The sequence below is a fragment of the Panthera leo genome, chromosome B3 (assembly GCF_018350215.1).
Source record: "Panthera leo isolate Ple1 chromosome B3, P.leo_Ple1_pat1.1, whole genome shotgun sequence".
NCBI lineage: Eukaryota > Metazoa > Chordata > Mammalia > Carnivora > Felidae > Panthera > Panthera leo.
This window is the reverse complement of record NC_056684.1, coordinates 48,493,097-48,513,721: the sequence shown is the minus strand read 5'-3', so window position 1 is coordinate 48,513,721 and position 20,625 is coordinate 48,493,097. Positions and strand designations below refer to the sequence as shown.

Here is a 20,625-nt window from a genome sequence, read left to right as displayed (position 1 = left end):
CATAGTTAACATTTCAAGTTCAAGTGACAGTGAGCATCCAATATTACATTCCATTAGGAGGCCATGACCATCACCTCTTCCTTTTGTCCTCTATCCAAACACATTTTTAATAGGTCTATTGTCTTCCTCAGGGTGATAATCATGTGTATTACATTTAAATAGATTGCCAAGAATGCAAAAGGTTAGGAAATATGTTAAGGAAACCACCTATTCCATTACAAAGAAGATTTAATTTAGTCTTTCTGGAAGAATCTTCACTTCTATAATATACACAATGTATATTCAGACAAAGGTATGAAAATCAGGTACCTCACTTACTGTAATTTAACGAAATTAATTACAGTACCTTAAGGATTTAGTAAGTAAATATCACTTTTAAGGCATGGTTTTACCCTGAACTAACTCAGTTTCAGAAACTAAAACAATCACCTTCATTCATAGTTTATCAAAACCATAGTTTATCACTATAGAACATAACTGGGCAATCATGTGAAGTTTTCTCTGTGGGGAAACACACTAGCCTCTGAGAAAAGACCTCTAGATACTGACAGTCAGACGTCTCCCAATGATGAAGCCTCCCAGTTTAAAGGCCCCACACAATTACAGAGCCTCCTGATCACTTGGTCGTGACTCACTCTGAAATATGAACAAACAGCCAAGGTTCACCAGACACCTGAAGGAAAATGTTCAATAACAAAGAGAAATGAAAAACAATAACAGCAAAGTGACCCAAAGGAACAAGAGACACTGTAGCACTCGCAACAAAACTTAGAAAAAGAACTTGAAGTAAAATATTCTCAAAGAAATAAGAGATTGTATTTATAAAACAAGAATAAGAATAGGGAATAATCAGAAACAAAGACAGAACTTTAGAAATTAAAATAACCAAAATTTTAAAATTAAGAAGAGAGGGAAACTTGGGGGAAATCTTCCAGAAAGTAAAAAAGGAGTCAAAGAAACAGAAAACAGGAGAGAAAAGTAAATTATAAGAGCAATCCAAGAGATGCAAACTTTGGCTCATAGGAATTCTAGGAAAAGAAAACACAGAGAAAAAGGCAGAAAGGAAATCTTCAAGGAAATTAACCTGATTTTTAACACAGGCACATGTGTTATCTTGATAAAAATTATATAGGCAATCACGTATATCAGGATTTAGGTGCTCACCTGCCTAACGTAGGTCTATGGACGTTATTATATATTATACTGTTGCACTCTACTTTTTTTTTTAATAGATTATGCTGTCTTTCTCATCTAAATTGTAAATTCTTCAAAGCCAGGAATAATATTTGCCACTTAGGGCAGGCACATATTCTATTTCCGATAAATACTTGTCAAACTCATTTGCTTTGAAGATGACTTTAGTTTCCAGTAAGCTCTGTGATTGTTTAAGAGGGTTCAGTCTTTCAGCCTCGGTACAAAAGGTAAAGGTCATTCTTAGCTAAAACAGTTACTTGAAACCCCAGGAACAACTCTGAGAATCTAGATCTCACATCGTTTGGGATGAAATCATTTTACTAAACAATGATAAATTTAAAGTTGGTCAAACAGCCTTTGTTAAAATACCCTGACAAGTTTTGGCCCATTCAATCTTCTTTTCAGAAAACTTGATCTGAGCCTCCATCCAGACACATAGTTCTACGATACCAGTTCATGGAATATGTAGGCTATGAATCAGACTCTACTGTGGAAACTAATCCTTGAGTCACGATCATAATATTCCATTGGCATCCACCCCAGGGACAAGGTATTCATTTAAGAGTGCCACTCTTTCATGCAAAGGATGAAGCATCAAGTAGTTCCCACTCATCATTACAGTCATCTCTTAAATATCCTAGTTTGGTTATCTATTTGGACAAGGCTGTCTGGTCACCCTCATCTATCAGGATTCTACAGTCATCTCTACTCTCCCAAAGGGTCTCTTAGTTTTGGTCATTAATTTAATAAATATTTATTGAGCATGTGTTTTGAGTAATGCATTGTTCTAGGTACTGGGGATATAGTAATGGATAAGCCAAAAAGTCTCTGACTTAGGGAATTACAATTGAGTAAAGTAGAACCAAGAAAAGATTACCCATTTGTTTAATCCTTTCTCTAGAATTCTTCTCTGATCAATTCTGGAAAATTTACATTTTTCTATCTGCTTGCTTGCCCATCTATTTCTATCTCCCTTTCTTTAACTATTTTCTTGCTATGCATCCTTTTCCCCAATTCTTACCTGAAATGTTTAATATCTTATTTGGCTCCCTAAAAGCAGGCTAAGCCAAGAACAGCTACAAAGTCTATAAAAACCCAGCTACCGATAAGATTTCTTAAACTGTCCCAAAGGAAGGACAGTTTCTAAGATTTTCATGTACTGCTTCATAATTAAGAAGTAATATATACTTTTAAGCATTACAAAGTTATATATAAATGATTTCTACATTTTCTCCTTATAGAGTTATCAAAAGAACAGTTCATAAGTAAGCACTGATTATATATAGTGTTTCAATTCATTACATTAGGCCAGTGTAATATTTAAAAAATTCTTAGTGGGGCACCTGGGTGGCTCAGTCGGTTAAGCGTCTGCCTCTTGATTTCGGCTCAGGTCAGGATCTCACAGTTTGTGAGATCAAGCCCAGTACCTAGCTCTGCATTGACAGCACGATGCCTGCTTGGGATTCTCTCTCTCTCTCTCTCTCTCTCTCTCTGTCTCTCTCTCAAAATAAACATTTAAAAAAAATTCTTAGTAGTACCCTGACACTGTACAGAAAAGTATATTGAAAACATTAAAAATGTTTACAAAGAGAAAGATAGAATATACTGCTTGAAAAAGCCAAAACATTTAAGAAACATATAACATTTAAATTGAGTATTTTTCAAATCTCATGCCAAGAGGGAAAAAATTAATGTATGTGACAATTTTAAGAACAACATAACCAGAATTACAGCCATTATAAATTTAAGAGACTTCCTTAAGTAGAATTCCAAACATTATAGACTAATAGTTTTAAAGTCTTAAATGAAACTAAAATGTAATCCTGGAAAAATTTAATAGTTAGAATTCTGTCAGAGTCATATCAAAGGTCTTTTATAAGACAGGTAGGCAACCTTGCTCTTCAATGTTTCTTGGTCCAAACAATCTCTTCTATATTACATGGTCTCAGTCAATAATGAGTCTAAAGCCTAAGTAGATTTAAAATTCTTTGCAAATTATTTTCGCCCTGGCCACACCACAGTATACTTCTAGCTCTGCCTTATGTAAAAGTGGGAGAAGGACTCATTGGATACGTCAACTATAAACTGTATTACTGTTGGTGTGCCTGGATGGCTCTGTTGGTTAAGCATCCGACTTCGGCTCAGGTCATGATCTCGCGGTTTGTGAGTTTGAGCCCCGCGTCAGCTCTGTGCTGACAGCTCAGAGCCTGGAGCCTGCTTTGGACTCTGTGTCTCCCCATCTCTTGGCCCCTCCCCTGCTCATGCTGTCTCTCTCTGTCTCTCAATAATAAATAAATGTTAAAATTTTTTTTAATTGTATTACTGTTCTCATAAGAGAATGGTCTTCTCAAATTATGTTTGAGAAATTAGCAGTATTGATAGGCCTTAGAAGCGTGTTAGAAATATAGTACTATCAGGCATCCCAGACCTACAGAACCAGAATCTGCATTTTAATAAGATCTTCAGGAGATGTACATGCACATGAAAATTTGAGAAGTACTGGTCCAACTGACAACTTAAGGCATTTTCCAATTGCAATCTTCAAAGCATTAGAAGGCAGCTTGCCAACAAAAGTGTGAGAGAGAAAGGGAAAAAAGGAAACTAGTCTTGAATAATATTATTTTAGCTATAACATAAAATGTTACACACTCAGCTTTTGTAAGGGGGACAAAAGCTTAAAAAAATATGTTAAGAATGTTTCTGTACTTAACAAACAACTGAATTTAAAAGACATTGTCCATTGTACCACAAATACACTTGATGTAAATTGGTTTTTGCCTGGTAATATTTTTCTATTATGGAAAATCACAAAATGTTTCACAGTGTTATGGTTTTGTAATACACCTGCATCAAGAGAAAGCCTGATGTTCCCCCTGCCTGTCACCTCCATAGATATCCTAGAGCCTAACTAGAAACATCATGGATTTACTTGGTCAAGAAGTTCTTTGTTGTTACTAGCCCATGAACTGAACTACAACGTGCATAAGCCAGTTACCTGCTTACCCTTTCACATGCTCAGATCTGCTCTAGTTATATCTAAGTTTTATTAAATCTCAGCGTAGCTAAAATTGCTTTTCAACAATTGTTCCCATGTTGAAAGTCTTCCCTAAAATATCTCACTGAGCTGGGACACATTTTCTCACCTCTTGTTTTGAAATGCTTTCTTATACTGCTAAGTGTCTGTCTTCATCTGATTATAGTCTTCTGGTCTCACACATGGCAAACAAAGAATTCTGAACCACACACTTGAGCAATACTTCAGGTATTTCCTGGATATGCCGACAAGATCACTGGTTCCCATTCTTAGCATTCATTCACTCCTGCTAACCACCCTGCTGACCTCAACACACAGGCTGGCCACATGCAGGGACTCTGCCTAGCCCCTTCTGCCTGGTCCTGGTTCTGGTCCTGACTTCTCCCGGTCTCGCCAGTTCACTGTGACCAAATGCAAAGGGAGAGGGAACCTAGAAGAGTGAGTCCTCACAACTCCTAGGACATGGTGGGCTCCATATCCTGGAAGAAGCCGGTGACAGAAAGACAGAAATGCGTATTTTCCAAGTAGTGTGCAGCAACAGACCTTCAACCCTGACTTGCTTTCTATGTGGAATCTCTGTGTTTGTTTTGTCTCCTTTTTGGTGGTACAGAGAGTGATGAGAAAGTTAAGAATAAAACTGTTCAAAATGAGCTGTGACTATTCATAGGCAGCATTAAGTTTTCTCTTCTAATGTGTTCTTTCATCTCAGATTACTGAATCTCCACTTCTGGTTTCACTGCTCATGTTCACTTATTCTGTGGTTCAAAGGTAAAAGAACAGAGATATAAGCCCTCCCCCCCCCCCCCCCCCCAGAGAACAGGCTGTAATATCCTCATGGACAGAGAATTTGTCTTGTGCATTTACATCCACCCAATACCATGTCTTCTTTATACCAGCCATTAAATACATATTGTGCCTACACTAACTCATGCCTCTTTTATGACATTGAACAAGTCTTTCTGCTTCCTTACCTGTTGCATTCTTTCTTCAACCAGGCTTTCACACTATCCTCCTGAACCCACTCTTGCTAAAGTCACCAAGGAACTCCTAACTGCCACATCAGTGGATGCATAGGCTCTGTGGTGCTATATGCTGCCCTCCTTGAATTTTCCCTTGACTTCTGGGCTTCCCTGCTCTCCTGGCCTTTCTGTCCCTCCAGTGGCTCTTTTCTTAGTCTCCTGATTATTCCTTCTTCCACTGTCTTCCCAAAGCTGGTGGTCCCCAGAATTCTGATTTACCACCCACTCCCAACTCACTTTTGTGCTTTTTAGTTCATCCTTACCTAAGGCCTTAACTAACTGGTAACCCCAAGCTACATTTCCAGCTCTCTCTTCTCTTCTGAATCCTGATTCTGTAACTCCAACAGCCCTACTTGACAGCAGCACTTAACATATGCACTTAACACACTTAATACCACCCTCTTAATACATGAACCTAGTAATGCATGATTTCTTCTTGGCCCTCCCAACCTGTCTTTCTTCTGGATTCTCTATCTTAGTTCATGACATCACCATTCACCTAGTCATCCAAATTAAGAAACTTTGGTTCATTTATAATCCACGGTGTCGTAAGAATTTATCACCTAAAAACATAAAAATGAGCACATCATACACTCTCAGATAGATTTCCTTTGCCTAACTATTGTCAGTTAGCAAGAGACACCCTGTTTTCTCTTCAGCATGAGGTACTACACCCAATGAAAGCCCAACCCACTTCTAGTGTATCACCTCCTCCTACATCCCTGGACTCCCTGTGCTTGACTCACACTGAACTATTTACGGTGTGACCCTTTCATGCCTCTAGCCTTGTAAGTGCAGCTGCTTCTGCTTAGAGCGATGATTCTCAACAGAGGTCAGTTTTGCCCCTAGTGGACACTTGGCAATATCCGGAGACATTTTTGATTATTACAACTAGAGGCGAGGGGTGCTACTGGCATCTAGCGGGTGGAGGCCAGAGATGCTGCTGAACACCTAAGGCACAAGGCAGTGCCCCCACAACAAAAAGTAAACAGCCCAAAATGTCAACAGTTCTGAGACTGGTGATCCTTGCTCTAGAATATCCTTGCTTTCTCTGCCTGGTGAACTCCAACTCACCTACCAAGACTCAGCTCAAATGTCACCACCTCTGTGAAGCCTTCTCTACCAACCAGGTCATCTCCTCCAGACAAGAACTCTTGCACCTTTTTTACTTTCTCATACACACCTCTATTTTAGCACATCACATATTAGACTGAATTTCTGCTTGTTTGTTTGTTTACCAGTGTGTCTCTATTACTAGCATGGGAGTTCCCTCAAGTAGAGACTATATTTTATTATCTTTTATTCCCAGGGCTTGGGTGAGTGCCTGGCAAATAGTAGGCACTCAGATGTGTGCTAGGTGAATGGATTAAAGAAATCATATCTATGGAGAAGTAGAAAGTGTTTCAGAAGCAAACAATTCAGCTCCCTAAACAACTCTGAAGTTAACATTACAGTTTCTCAGTTCTAAGACCTATACATTCACAAGCATACATTTCTTACCAAATTTCTAAGACTGGTCACTCACAATGTTGCATCATGGTTTTAGCCAATGTTTATAAACCATATTGGATTTTATAGGAAAGTTTCAGTGTTGTTCAAAATAAATTTAACCAAATGTTTCTAAATATTCTGCTGGAGTTAATAAGGGCAGAGAAAAAAATGGAACTCTAAAACAAATATATATTTAAAACACTTATTTTAGTAAGAACAACTAACTAAATTGTTTAAATGTCTAATCTTGAGATTAGTGTTAAAGGCTTTTGAAATAATTAAGACATAGTTTTTTAAAGTTCTATTACACTAGGCTTGAACAATTTACCTCCCTGGGATGAAGCAACAGAAAATGAAGAAAAAATTTTATAACAAAGAGAATAAAACATAAAGCCAAAGTATGGGATAAAAAACATGCATGTATGTGAAGAATGAGGACATGTACAAACTTGGGCAAAATGCTAAGGTATTTTAAATAATAGGGTAACAAAATCTCTGAGCATCCTTACAACATAACATGGGAGGTTTAGAAAACAATAGGTAGGAAAAAATATAATAATGAGTAAACCATTATATAGAGCTTAGAAATATGAAGAGTAATTTTGGTAACTAGATAAAAACTACTTCTTGACTGGGCTGACAAAATATTACACACCATGTTAAAATATCAAATATCTACTTTCAGATCAAAAGTCATTATTTCAGAAAGTATATATAAACACATGCTGGTTATTGTTATGTTCTTTGATAGCAAATGAATAAAATAAACATTATCATGCAGACTACAAAGTCCCATTTTCATTCTATTGTAAACACAGAACAGAGCCCTGTTGCAGATACAGGTAAAAGTTCTCAGTAGATTTTAAAAATTAGCCATTAATGAGCTGTTATTGTAGAGAACTAGAAACTGGATACTATGCTGCTAGAGACTGGTAGCTAAACACATAAGAAAAGAATCCGTAGACTGTCAGTGCTTTAGAAACCAGGGTCCCTGACCAAAGCAGTGATTTAATTTCATGGCTGCTCAGTACAGATAGCTGACATTACTAAATGCTACTCTAATATCAACTTGTTAAATGTGAATCCAGACTCAGCATATCAGAATACTAACCCAGACTAACTGGAGTCATGGGAAATATTTTGGGAGCTGTTTATTTATAAATGAGTTACAATATACCACTATAATTAGATTAATATATAATTATTGATAAACACAGGATTATTTCTAAAACCCCATTATTGTTGCCACTGCTAAGTTTAGAAAAAACAACACTAGCATTTTCCTCGTAAAACAACCCTTACCAATCAATTAGATCAATTTAGATCTAGTATATGTTGAATTTAATGGTCACTAGGTTGCTTACCAATACTTTTATAAAGAGTTGTTTCATAAATATTAAATGGAGGAACACTTTAAAGCTCTCCACCAAACTGCACACTTACGAACTATTTATAATCCAATAATCCCAACAAAAAATAGAATCTGCACAAAGCTAGACATTTGGCTGTCACAAAAAAAATATTTAAGTTAGCTTACCTAAATTAAATAAAACTAATAGAAGTGTATATTTTTAGCTATGCAAAAGGCATTTAGTCACACTTTATTAAAAAACATTAAAAATACCTCTTTTTCAAAAGCATCATTAATAACAAACTATAACATTACCGCAAAAATAAACTATTTTAAGGCTATTTCTATAAATATATTTATTCACAAATATTTTGAGGTTAATTATTCCTTTCAGATTAATTATTTCATTAAATGTATAATAAGTTTACAAGGTACATGTAATTCAATTAGCAAGTTATTAATATGTTTCTTTATAGTGTCACTTCATTGCTTTCTTTTGAGGGCAAAACAGTTTGATGGATTATAATCTCCTAAAAGTTGTTTTTTTTTAAAGTTTCATAAATGAAATAATCCTAAAACATAGGTCAGAATTGGAAATCTAATCTTTATTCATCTTCAATAAAGTAGTTGTTTATATTAACATCTGGGCATTTTATTTTATTTATGAGATTTCAAAAGAGATAAAACTATCAACTACTTGATATTTTATTTACCTAAACCTCTTTGTCCAGATGTTTAAAAAATTTTTTTAATGTAGATATTGAGTGTTATATAAACACAGATAAACAGATAAGGGTTTTTTCCCCCCTAAACTATTATGTAGTGTCATCTAGAATTGGTTTAGCCAGAAAAAAATTTTAATTTCCTGGAATCTGGCAAGACTTTACAAATACAGAAAATTTTAAAAATCTACTTAAGTTCAAATACTTTGGAAAATCTATTTAAGTTCAAATACTTTGGAAAGACTCAATTATACAAAGAACTGTTTTGGTTAAGATTCATTAGAGTTAAATTGCTAATATAATAAATAAAATTATCAAAATAACAAATTAATAAAGTAACTAGAAAAGTATGGGAAATGCCTAGCAATTGAAACCAAATTCAAAAAATATAAAATTTAAAATTCAATATTGTTGAAAGACTGAGTTAAATTTTAGAAGGCAGTCTTAACTGGTAGCTAAAGGAAAATCTGGGTGGAAACAAAATTCCTGTGGTTAAGGCTATATACAAATGCAAATGCCATTTATCTTTCCTCTGCTTTAAACGTGCAGCATAAGAGTTTTTATCAATGTTCTAATAAATACATATATTTTAGAGAAACATTTTCTCTGTGTTCATTTGCAACAATATTTTCACATTTTTATGTAGGCTTTTTATTGTTTAATATTTTAAATAAGCATTCTATATTTTACTTAGTTTCACAATGATTAAGGAGGGAAGAATACTAAATGAACATTTTTGAAAGTGGGAATAAAATATGGAATTAGATATTAAAATGCCATGTTACTGGAGGAAAGAAATACACCAAGGTAAAAATGTTAACAAAATAAATTATTATTTAAAGCTTGTTTTTATGCAACAGAAATGTGTCATGGCCTAAATCACTTTGGAAAGTTTTTTTTTTTTTTAATGCACATTTTCAACACTGGTAAAATAACAAATAGAGTTATAAACTATTGGGGGTTCTTCAGATTTACAAATACAAAGATTGGGACTATAAAACACTTGCTAGCTAAGGACCAGGGAAGTACATAAAACTGCTAAGTTATAATAAATTTTAACCAAATAGTCCATAAAGCTTTTCCAGAATAAATTAACATTTACCAAGACCACAGGAAACTTACCTTACAAGAATGCTTTAAAGAATTAGATAGTTTATTTGTGAAATCTCTGTTACTGTCTCTTGATAAATTATCAACTTTATCTTCATTTCCAGCTGCAAACTTTATGAGTAATTGCGATGGTCCCCCCGTAGAACAATTGTGCTTAAGGCGGGATAAACAGGAAACATTTGGATAAGTTCCTCCCAATGAAATACTTCTTTGTAAAACAGCATGATTTTTGTTGATCTGTAAATTTGGTCTTTCCAACTGTCCATTGATATTTATTTGGTAATCTACATTTTGGGAGGATGGTAAACGTGCAGATGTCCTATGCATAAGCTTACTGCACTCTGAATCAGAATTAAGCTTAATTTCTGACATCTCTGGTTTACAATCACCATTTGTTGCTTCACAATCTAACGTAGGTGCTTTTTGTTGGGTGAAATGCACCGAAACGCAAGTATATCCTTCAGATGACTTTTCACAGATAGTCTGATTCGGACTGTTATTTGCAGTAACAATTTTCTTTTGTAATGAGCCCTTCCTGTGAAGTGGTCGTATGTCTCTTACTTCTCCAGGAGTACAGATTGTTTTAGATAACCGAAGTCCATTGACAGCTGTTGAAAGAAATCCCTTAGCACCAGGACCATCTTCACTGTGGGCAAATTCACTAGGAGAAATTATAAACTGGTGTGAGGTTTGATAGGATCCTTTGCTCGGAAGAATATCTGTACTTGTTGGAGAAGTTGGTGGGGTATTTGAAGGACTCCTAGGAAAAATGACTAAGGATGAACAACGTTTTAGTGGAATTTTCGAGTTCCTGCTCACTGGCAATTTCATAATTTCTAGTCCGTGCTCCAAGTCATCCTGGACAAAGGGAACGGTACTTGGACTTCTTGAAAAAATTTCACAGGGAGTAGTATTCCTGTATGGCACACTTCTGTTGGAGGTGCTGTCGGAAGATAAATTTCCACCAAGAAAAGTATCATCAGTTGGTGGAAAAGTATAACCACTGCTGTCACTGATGATACTGTTTGTGTAGGAACCACCACTTGTGATACTTGTGCATGATCCATAATCACTACCATTGCTGCTGTAAGACCCATTCTCGCTGGTGGAACAGTTACTAAGGCTACTGCTGCGAAGGGCAGAACTGCCTACATGGTTACCATCATTCACAGCATTCAGTTCATTATCAGCCACAGCATTGTTGTAAATACCGTCCTTCAAGACACACATAAATGAAGCATCATCACCATCAGCTAAGACATTGCTAGACTGAAGACATCCACTGTACCTTGTTGGCTGTAGTGAAATCTGCAGACAGCTGCTCTTTTTATTAACGTTTTCAGGTGAAGGAACAGATGATCTTTCCTGAGACTTAACGTTTTCCTGTATTAACGGAGCTAGTGCAGTCTGTCTAGGAGTCAGCTTCATTTGAACAACGTTAGACGTTGAAATCCGTGTTGGTCTTTTGAAGCACATGTGAACATTGTTATCCAGATCATCTCCGGAGGTTTCTGACAAAGGATAAGTATTGCTTCTTCTGGCTGCAAAGTGCAATCGTAAGCTTTGTGCCATTTGTTCTCATTTCCAAACATGTTAAGGGCTGAAAGTCATAACAAAGATCTCTGTCGGGAGACAGGCTAGAAGCAGCTGCACTGCATCGAAGGAAAAAATCATTTGTGGTGCCTAAAAGAGCTCTTAAGTAGTAGTCTTTATCCTAAGTAAAACCTTAGATACCAGATATCATAGAAAGAAAAAGACGACCCATTCCCGAGACTGACGTTTCCAAATATTTTTGAATCGCGTGTAGTCAAAATGCCTTCACTTACAAAGCACTTGATTTCCAGCGACCTTTAAGCTGAGCTCAGCTGCAGCACACTGCCTCAAACACTGCCAACCTTGTTTCAATTATACCTTCTCCAATTTGCATGAATGAGTAACACAAGAACAACAATCTTCTAGCATTTCAAGTTGAAACAGTATTTTTTCACTCCAGCTCTACTAAATGAACATTTAACTATGTGAATCACAGTGCCTATACTTTCTCCAGCAGAGTTTGACCACTAATATTTTTACCCATAAGGATAGAATTACAGGAAGTTGGTAGGAATGAAACCCCATGTAATTGAGTATCAAATCAAGGATTGAATTTCCAAATAGTAGCCAGAGTAGGGAATCTCATCAAGTCAGTTGATGTAGAAAGGCATATATTCTGTTAGTTTTTTTTAATGAGTAAATTCAAACAGTTGTATAAATTTGGAAATACTAAAACTTTGAGGTTCTGAATTAAAACTCTAGCATTAAATCAAATAGATAAGTATTTTAGCTTCCAAAACCCTACTTATAAAAAGTGAAAGCTTAAGGAGAGCAATACAAAATTAGCCTAGTAATACTATTGAAAAATTGAGCATAGGTCTGAGAAAGAAAGGTTTAAGAGAAGCTGTCACCAAGCATTTTCTCCTGTAATTTTAAGGCCTTTTCCAGCCAAGTAGTACAGTCTTTAAATGATGCCATTTATATTTTGACTATTACAACTCTGCCAAGAAATAGCCTAAGCAAACATTCCTTTAAAAATATATGCAGATTAGACAGAAAAACTATACCCCAATATAGTTTGAGCACACAAGATATTTTATTCCACTGTCTCTGCAATTCATTCACTTAAGAGAGTGTTGTGGTAAGTAAAGAAGTCTAAAAAGGATTTAACACATCAAATAAACATATCTCAATGCCAATTCTGTTCTGAAAACTCTAAGAGCTCTTTGCTGGCCTCTACTGGTGTGTTGAAACAATCCATGTAGCTGTTTGATATCTAGAGAGAAATACAAACCAAGCTGCATATTTCTTTGTATAAACAAAGTCCATACTTGTTTACATTTTTGAGTACTAGCATTGCCCTCGAGGTGGAATTAGTTACTACTGCTGATAGAGCTCCCACAGTACAGAACAGTAGACTGTTTGTTCTCCAAGAGCTTGCGATTTTGTATATATATTTTTTCTGCTTTGTATTTATTTAACCTTTACTTTATTTTCAGTTTACTAGGTAATAAAAGTTTAATATTTTAATTTCTCCCCCAAATGTCATAGACCAAGTTTGGTATTCTATTTGAAAGAAACAAAGTTATTTTTAAATAATACTCTAGGGTATATTTAAACCCCTTACCTGAATTTTATAGCTGGAACTCCAGTAATAAATATATACTGGCTCATTCATAGGAGTAAAAAGTAAAATAGTTCAGTTGTTTACACCACATGGTACTACACCCAAGTTGTATTTTTCTAAGTAAGATTTTTTCCAAAGTAAAAGCAAATATGTAAAACATATACTTGCACTTTGTTTAAAAAAGAAAATGCCTTAAGATAGATCTGTTCTCAATCACAGTCTTCTAAACAGTATTTTTAATCAATTAAGATATGATAAAATAGAAATATGGAATTTGTGAAATTATATTTCTGTCTAGAATGATACAGCACTATGTTTTGGAATGTGTACAATAATTGCAAACTTAGCAATGAAATTATTATATTATTTTGGTTTTATATAATCTACCTCCTTTACGAGTTTACAGACTTCAGGAAATATTCCCTATAATCCTCTTTCCTTATAGAAGGAACAGTCCTAATCTTTTCACTTTGCCTTCAAATGACTTCAGCTTTTCTTCTTGAATTAAGTTAGGGGTCTCATAGCTTAAAGAACAAACACTTCTAATAGGCTAATTAATAGGATCTAACTGCTCATACCTGTGGCCTAAAACTTCTAGTTAAACTCCTCCGGTTGTTGATATAAAATAATGAACCTCAGGTATTTGGCTAGATAAATGTTTTCTCTTTGGTAAGCTTCTCCAGAAGCATCAGTTTCATGTCCCCTAACTAGGTATCAAGCTTCCAGACCATGAGGACGGTAGCCACACATTTCTTGGGACATTTCTGGGCTCATGCTCAGCGCCAAGTAAACACTAAGTAACACCAGAGAGGAGATTAAATGGATGGATGGTCACACTTACTCTGAGTGCCTAATGCTTTCTTTCAGGAATTTTTTTTAAAAGTTGACCCAGGGGTGTCTGGATGCCTCAGTCGGTTAAGCGTCCGATTCTTGATTTAGGCTCAGGTCATGATCTCACTGTCGTGAGTTCTAGCCCTGCAACAGGCTCTGCGCTCACAGTGCGGAGTCTGCTTTGGATCCTCTGTCTCCTTCTCTCTGCCCCTCCCTCCCCACTCCCTCAAAAATAAGTATACGTTAAAAAATAAATAAAAGTTGATTCAGCTATTACTGGAAATACTGAATATTGAAGAAAATTAAATTAAATATTGAATATTAAAGAAATATTGAAAAGCACCACAGCTGGATCGGAAGGAATGATGATTGAAAATTTTCAAAGAGGGGGCTTAAGACAAGGAAAAGTAAGGCAAGAGAATGATATGCACTTTCCAGCCTGCCAGTCTGAGTTTAAACTGTAGACAGGCTAAAGAATTTGCATTGCTGGTTCTGGGCTGGGATTGCACAGGATCTGTACCACCATTACAGCAGTTCAGTGGAGAGCCTGGGGTAGAATGTAGCCCCTTAGCCAAACAGATTCCAAAAGAGGAGCATCAATTCCAAAAGAAGAGGTGGAGAGCGGTCACACCCTCATCGGGGAGGAATCTAAGCAAGTCCTGTAGAATTTCATACTCTGGAATGAAATGGATAATATCTGAGGATTAGATTGAAGCTCAGGACCCCACATTCTGAGATGTTTGGTTATTGATTATCTACACAGAAAATAATGTGATTAAATGTCAGGGATAGACTCTGGATGACACTAATCATTGATTAGAAATTTGAAAGCCAGAGTCCACTGTGATGAACAATTGTATGTGTCAATGTGGCTGGGCTCTTTTGCCCAACTGTTTGGTCAAACAGTAGGCTAGATGTTGCTATGAAGGTATGTTTCAGATGTGATTAACATTTAATTCATGGGGCGCCTGGGTGGCTCAGTCAGTTAAGCAACCGACTTCGGCTCAGGTCATGATCTTGCAGTTTGTGAGTTGGAGCCCAGCTTCCGGCTCTGTGCTGACAGCTCGGAGCCCGGAGTCTGCTTCAGGTTCTGTGCCTCCCTCTCTTTTTGCCTCTCCCCTGCTTGCACTCTCTCTCTGTCTCTGTCTCTCTCAAAATAAATGAATGTTAAAAAATTAAAAAGAAAAACATTTGATTCAGTAAATTTTGACTAAAGCCGATTACCTTCCATAATGTGATGGGCCTCATGCTATCAGCTAACGGCCTTAAAAAGCAAAGCCAGGTTTCCTGAAGAAGCAATTGGACTTCAAGATTACAACATAGACACTCTGCCTAAGTTTCCAGCTTGCTTGCCTGCCCTACAGGTTTCAGAATCAAGACTGTGACATCAACTCTTACCTGAATATTCAACCTGTTAGCCCTGTCCTACAGATTCCAGACTTGCCAGAATCCACATGACCCAATCACAACCACATGACCCAATTCCTAAAATCAAATCTGAAGCAGGCTCCAGGCTCCAAGCTGTCAGCACAGAGCCTGACACAAGGCTCGGTCAAACTCACAAGCCATGAGATCGTGACCTGAGCCAAAGTCAGACACTCAACTGACTGAGCCACCTAGGCACCCAAGCGTACTCTTTTTCAAAACAAGTGTCACTTATATGACAAACATTTTCCACAGGACTAGAAATTATCTGCCTAAGATTTTATCCGTTGCTCTTTGTTGTACATTTCCAAAGAGTATTTGTTAGGAAAAGGATATGTTCTTAATTTTGTTGTGAATGCTATACGAGAATAAACACAAATGACATTTACAGAGGCACAGGACATTTACTGCCATACAATCAAGCCTCTTACTCTACCAATGGCTATAGTTTCTATGACATCTCAGGTGATAAGTAATACTTCAATTACCTGCTAGGACTAACAACAAATCAGAGGATTAGAATGACACACACCACCCTGTTCTAATGATTTCTTGCTCCCTTTTCCTAGTAAAGCGAGCTTCTTGAGAAAAGCTGTATTTCTAATTGAGAGCAGAGTATCCAACAGAGTTGATACCCTAAATGGCATACCTTAGTTAACATACCACAGAGGGATGTATTCACAGTGATACTACTTTAATAAATTCAAAAACATGCAAAAGGAAACTATACTCAGGGGATACATATGTATATGACGAACAATTTTTTAAGGCAAAGAAATGATAAGCACAATATTCAGGACAGTGTCTACTAAGTGCGAGGGAAGAAAAGGAGATGTGATTGGGGAGGGGAAGTGAGGGTTGTAGAGTTTGGTAATGTTCTAGTTCTTAAGTTGAGTCGTAAGTGCATAGGTATTTGTCATATTATTAAAAAAAAGATTTATATTACATACACTTTTCTATATGTTTATTTTATGATTTAAAAAACACAAATAGTAAATTCTACCTGGTCCCATCTAGAAGGAAAACAAATCTGTAGAGACAGAAGGAAAAAAATCTCTATTCTACAGAAAATGCAAAAATACAAGCAGAAAACAAACATTTCTGCATATGACCATATCTGATAAGCAAATCTTCAACATCTGTCATATCACTCAGCCTTAAAGAGTTAGATTGCAGTTAGTGATCAGTCTCCTTTGGCAATAAAAACACCCTTTTGCTTATTATGAGGCTAATTAATATATTTTAATTTCAGTATCTTCCATTAGTAGTATAGTTATCATTTCTTGAGGGAAAAAAACATGTCATGTAGTCCAACACTAAAAACAAATTTTTAAAATCCAGTTTCTTAGTTAGCTAAGAAGTGAATGTTTCTTTTTTGGTGCCTCTGTTTAATAACTGATATGCCTTACATAACACTGTTCTTTTTTTATGTTCAAATTTTACAGGTTTAAAATATATATGTAAGATGCTAAGAAGAAGATTTGAGGATGCCTGGGTGGCTCAGTGAGTTAAGCATCCATCCAACTTTGGCTCAAAACATGATCTCATAGTTTGTAAGTTCGAGCCTCACACTGGGTTCTCTGCTGTCAGGGTGGAGCCTGCTTCAGATCCTCTGTCTCCCTCTCTCTGTCCCTCCCTTGCATGCTCTCTCTCTCTTAAAAATAAATGTACATTAAAAAAATTTTTTTTAATTTAAAAAAATTTTGAAAAGATGCAAAGGAGAAGATGTAAAATAGTATTCCTAAGAGACAAAATTAGGAAAAGGATAGGACTTCAAGATAGTCTTTAGGAGATGAGGAATCAGAACTATCATTTCACAAACATAAAATCAGCTTTAACTTTGCCCTTTTTTTCTTTGCCTCTGTAAGAGCTCGCAGTCCTTTAGAGGCTTTATCAGTGTAAAGAGGACAGTCTTCCTTTGCAGAAGAGTGGGAAGAGGAGAAGGCATGAGACACGTAAGTACATACAAGTAACAGAAGAAATCCACTGTAAGGAGGAAGCACAGGTGCAGCCGCTCAGGGAGAAGTTTCCCTGAGCCTGTGCATACCCATCAGGCCATGCTGGATGAGGGTGAGGGAAGGCAAGACAATGTGGCCAGCTTTCCTGCTATCCCATCACCTGCCACAACAGGTCTTGAGTAAGACTGTAATCTGGTGAGAACTGTCAATCAAGAGATGTGCCTGGGAGGAGAATGAAGGGTAGAAAGTAGCACCAAGAAGGAAAAAAAAAAAGTATCCACCTCTCCTTTTTGCCCAGAGCCTCCATAACCACCCCAAGTCATCTCTCACATCACAGATTCCCAGCGTATTACCTCTGCTCTACTGAGATATACCCTGGCTTCGCATCACACTAGTGCAACATAACTTACCAATCGATTTTCATCAAATACTTCAAATAGAAGCCGGTGCTGCTGAGGATGGACCTAAGTTAAGAAAAACACAACCTTTCTTTAAAAACAAGTGAACATCAATCAACTTACCGACTCTGAGATAAATTCTTGAAAATGTTGCCATTTCCTAATTCCATTTAGGTGTATTTTAAATTATACGAGACACTTAATACAAAAGCAAACCAATCCTATGTCACCCATTTTCTAACAGCTTTACCGTAACAATGAAGTGGATTTGAGTGCTTATTTTTACATTTTTTAAAAATAGAATGAAAGAAAGGAAAATAAAATGTCAAAAAAATTATTTAGATATTTGCAAGTACTTAAAAAAATAGGTTATAGGGGTGCCTGGGTAGCTCAGTTGGTTGAGCGACCGACTCTTGGTTTAGGCTCAGGGCATGATCTCATTGCTCTTGAACTCACTGCCAGCGCAGAGCCTGTTTGGGATTCTCTCTCTCTCCCCCTCTCTCTCTGCCCCTCCCCTGTGTGCACACTCTCTCTCTTTCTCTCAAAATGAATAAACTTAAATATATATACATATATATATTTATATATGGGTTATGTTTTAACTTATTATAAATTTTATTTACTGACTTCTCATTTATCAAGGTAGAACTACCCAAAGTGGATACTGACTTTATGGAAACTAGTTTTCTGAATCCTTTTTAGTAATGACTTTATAGAACCATTTGTTGCTTCTACTACATAGACACAAGCAGTCAAAAAGTAAACACTTAGTTTTCACTTATAAATAAAAATTAATGTGCAGTATTTTATTTTTCAAAGCTGATGCTTTCATGTTTGCTGAGATATTTCGACATCGAGTTAATATCTACTAAATATCAAATATGAAGAAAATCTTTAATAATTTTTATACCAGAGATTAAGATGACATACAAAAAATTCTCACATTTAAGTTGATTTTTTCCCTGTGAGAATAAATACATTACATTAAACACTGTGATATTTTAAAACTTTGGTTTACATGTTAAAAATATTGACAGTCTTCAGCAAAAGGTCCAATAAGTGTGAAAAATATATTTAGATACCTAAGCCAATGTCCAGTCTCCCTTATGTCCTTCTGAGAACATAATCTTAATTTTACCTGCAGCAGCATACTCAGGGTCACCACATTGTACCACTCTTGGGGGAGAGAGGCATTAATTTTTTAAAACTGAAGTATAGGATACATTCAGTAAAGTATAAAATTTACTAACCTTAAATACACAGTCTTATGACTTCTTTTTCTAAGAATTATCAAGAGGTAGAATTCTTTTTTTTTTTAATTTTTTTTTTAACGTTTATTTATTTTTGAGACAGAGAGAGACAGAGCATGAACGGGGGAGGGGCAGAGAGAGAGGGAGACACAGAATTGGAAGCAGGCTCCAGGCTCTGGGCCATCAGCCCAGAGCCCGACGCGGGGCTCAAACTCCGGGACCGTGAGATCGTGACCTGAGCTGAAGTCGGACGCTTAACCAACTGAGCCACCCAGGCACCCCAAGAGGTAGAATTCTTATTTTAATCTAGGCAGACTAATTTCAAACTATATGCTCTTAATTACTAAGTTATACAGCCTCTCAAAGTTAAAAAAAAAAAAGAAAATTTTGAGGTAAATGATCCAAAAAGTAAAAACAAGTAATTGTATTAACATTAAAAATATATATATTTCATAGGAGAAAGCATTAGGTAGGACTACAGGTTCAATCCATATCATTTAGTGTTTACAATGAAGATACAACTGCAATAAGCATATATAAAAAATGCCATTAAGGGGTGCCTGGGTAGCTGTGTCAGTTGAGTGTCCAACTCTTGATTTTGGCTCAGGACATGCTCTCAGGGTCATGGGGTCAAGCCCTGAGTCGGGCTCTAAGCTGAGCATGGAGCCTGCCTGGGATTCTCTCTCTGCCCCTCCCCTATTCTCTGTCACTGTCTCTCTCAAAATAAATACATAAATAATTTTTAAATACCATTAAAATATACAAAATACATACTAGTGAAAAGAAGGAATTATTAAAAGTAAATGTGGTCTTTATTTTTGAAATTTTCATAGTGGCCTCATTTAGAGCAAGATACGTAAAGTACTCCAATGGCAAGTTAACAAAAGTTGCATTTTTTGATATTAGACAGCAAAGTTTGATACACATTTATTCAGTTAATTTACTTGGATTCTCTTCATTCTTACCAATTTTTTTTCAATTATGTTTCTATTTTTCTTAGTACTTTTCTTGATATTTGGCCCATTGAAAAAAATTGTTTAATTTTAATTTCAGTATAGTTAACATACAGTGTTATATTAGTTTCAGATGTAAAATATAGTGATTTGACAATTCTATACATTACTCACTGCTCATCCATAAGGGTACTTTAAATCCCTTTCACCCCTTTCACCCATCCTCTCACCCACCCTCCCTCTGGTAACCATAAGTTTGTTCTCTATATTTCAGAGTTTGTTTTTATTTTTTCAACTAATATCTTATTTTTTAATTTTTTAAAATTTTAATTTAAATTTTAGTTAGTTAACATGCAGTGCAATATTAGTTTCAGGAGTAGAATTCAGTGATTAATCACTTACATACAATACCCAGTGCTCATCACAAGTGCGTTCCTAGGACCAATCACCCATCTAGCCCATCAACCACCCACCTCCCTCTATCAACCCTCAGTTTGTTCTCTATTCTTTAACAGTCTTAAAAGTCTGTTTTTCTGTTTTCTTTTTTTTTCTTTGTTCATTTGTTTTGTTTCTTAAATTCCACCTATGAGTGAAATCATATGGTATTTGTCTTTCTCTGACCCATTTATTTCACTTTGCATTATACTGTCTGGCTCCCTCCATGTTGTTGCAAATGGCAAGGTTTCATTCTTTTTTATGGCTGAGTAATATTCCATTACACACACACAC

General features: G+C 36.1%; 1 protein-coding gene across 3 annotated transcripts in view; it reads right to left on the bottom strand.

Annotated features, from left to right (window-relative positions):
• Nucleotides 1-20,625, bottom strand: part of NEDD4 (NEDD4 E3 ubiquitin protein ligase) — a 135,657-nt gene that overhangs the window by 66,291 nt on the left and 48,741 nt on the right. For 2 of the 3 annotated variants that reach the window (XM_042941944.1, XM_042941945.1), the window contains exon 5: nt 17,706-17,759. In XM_042941944.1, the coding sequence (XP_042797878.1) occupies nt 17,706-17,759 (54 nt within the window). Of the gene's footprint in view, nt 1-9,933; nt 11,702-17,705; nt 17,760-20,625 lie in introns of those variants that run through there. The other variant, XM_042941946.1, reaches the window with a different exon arrangement.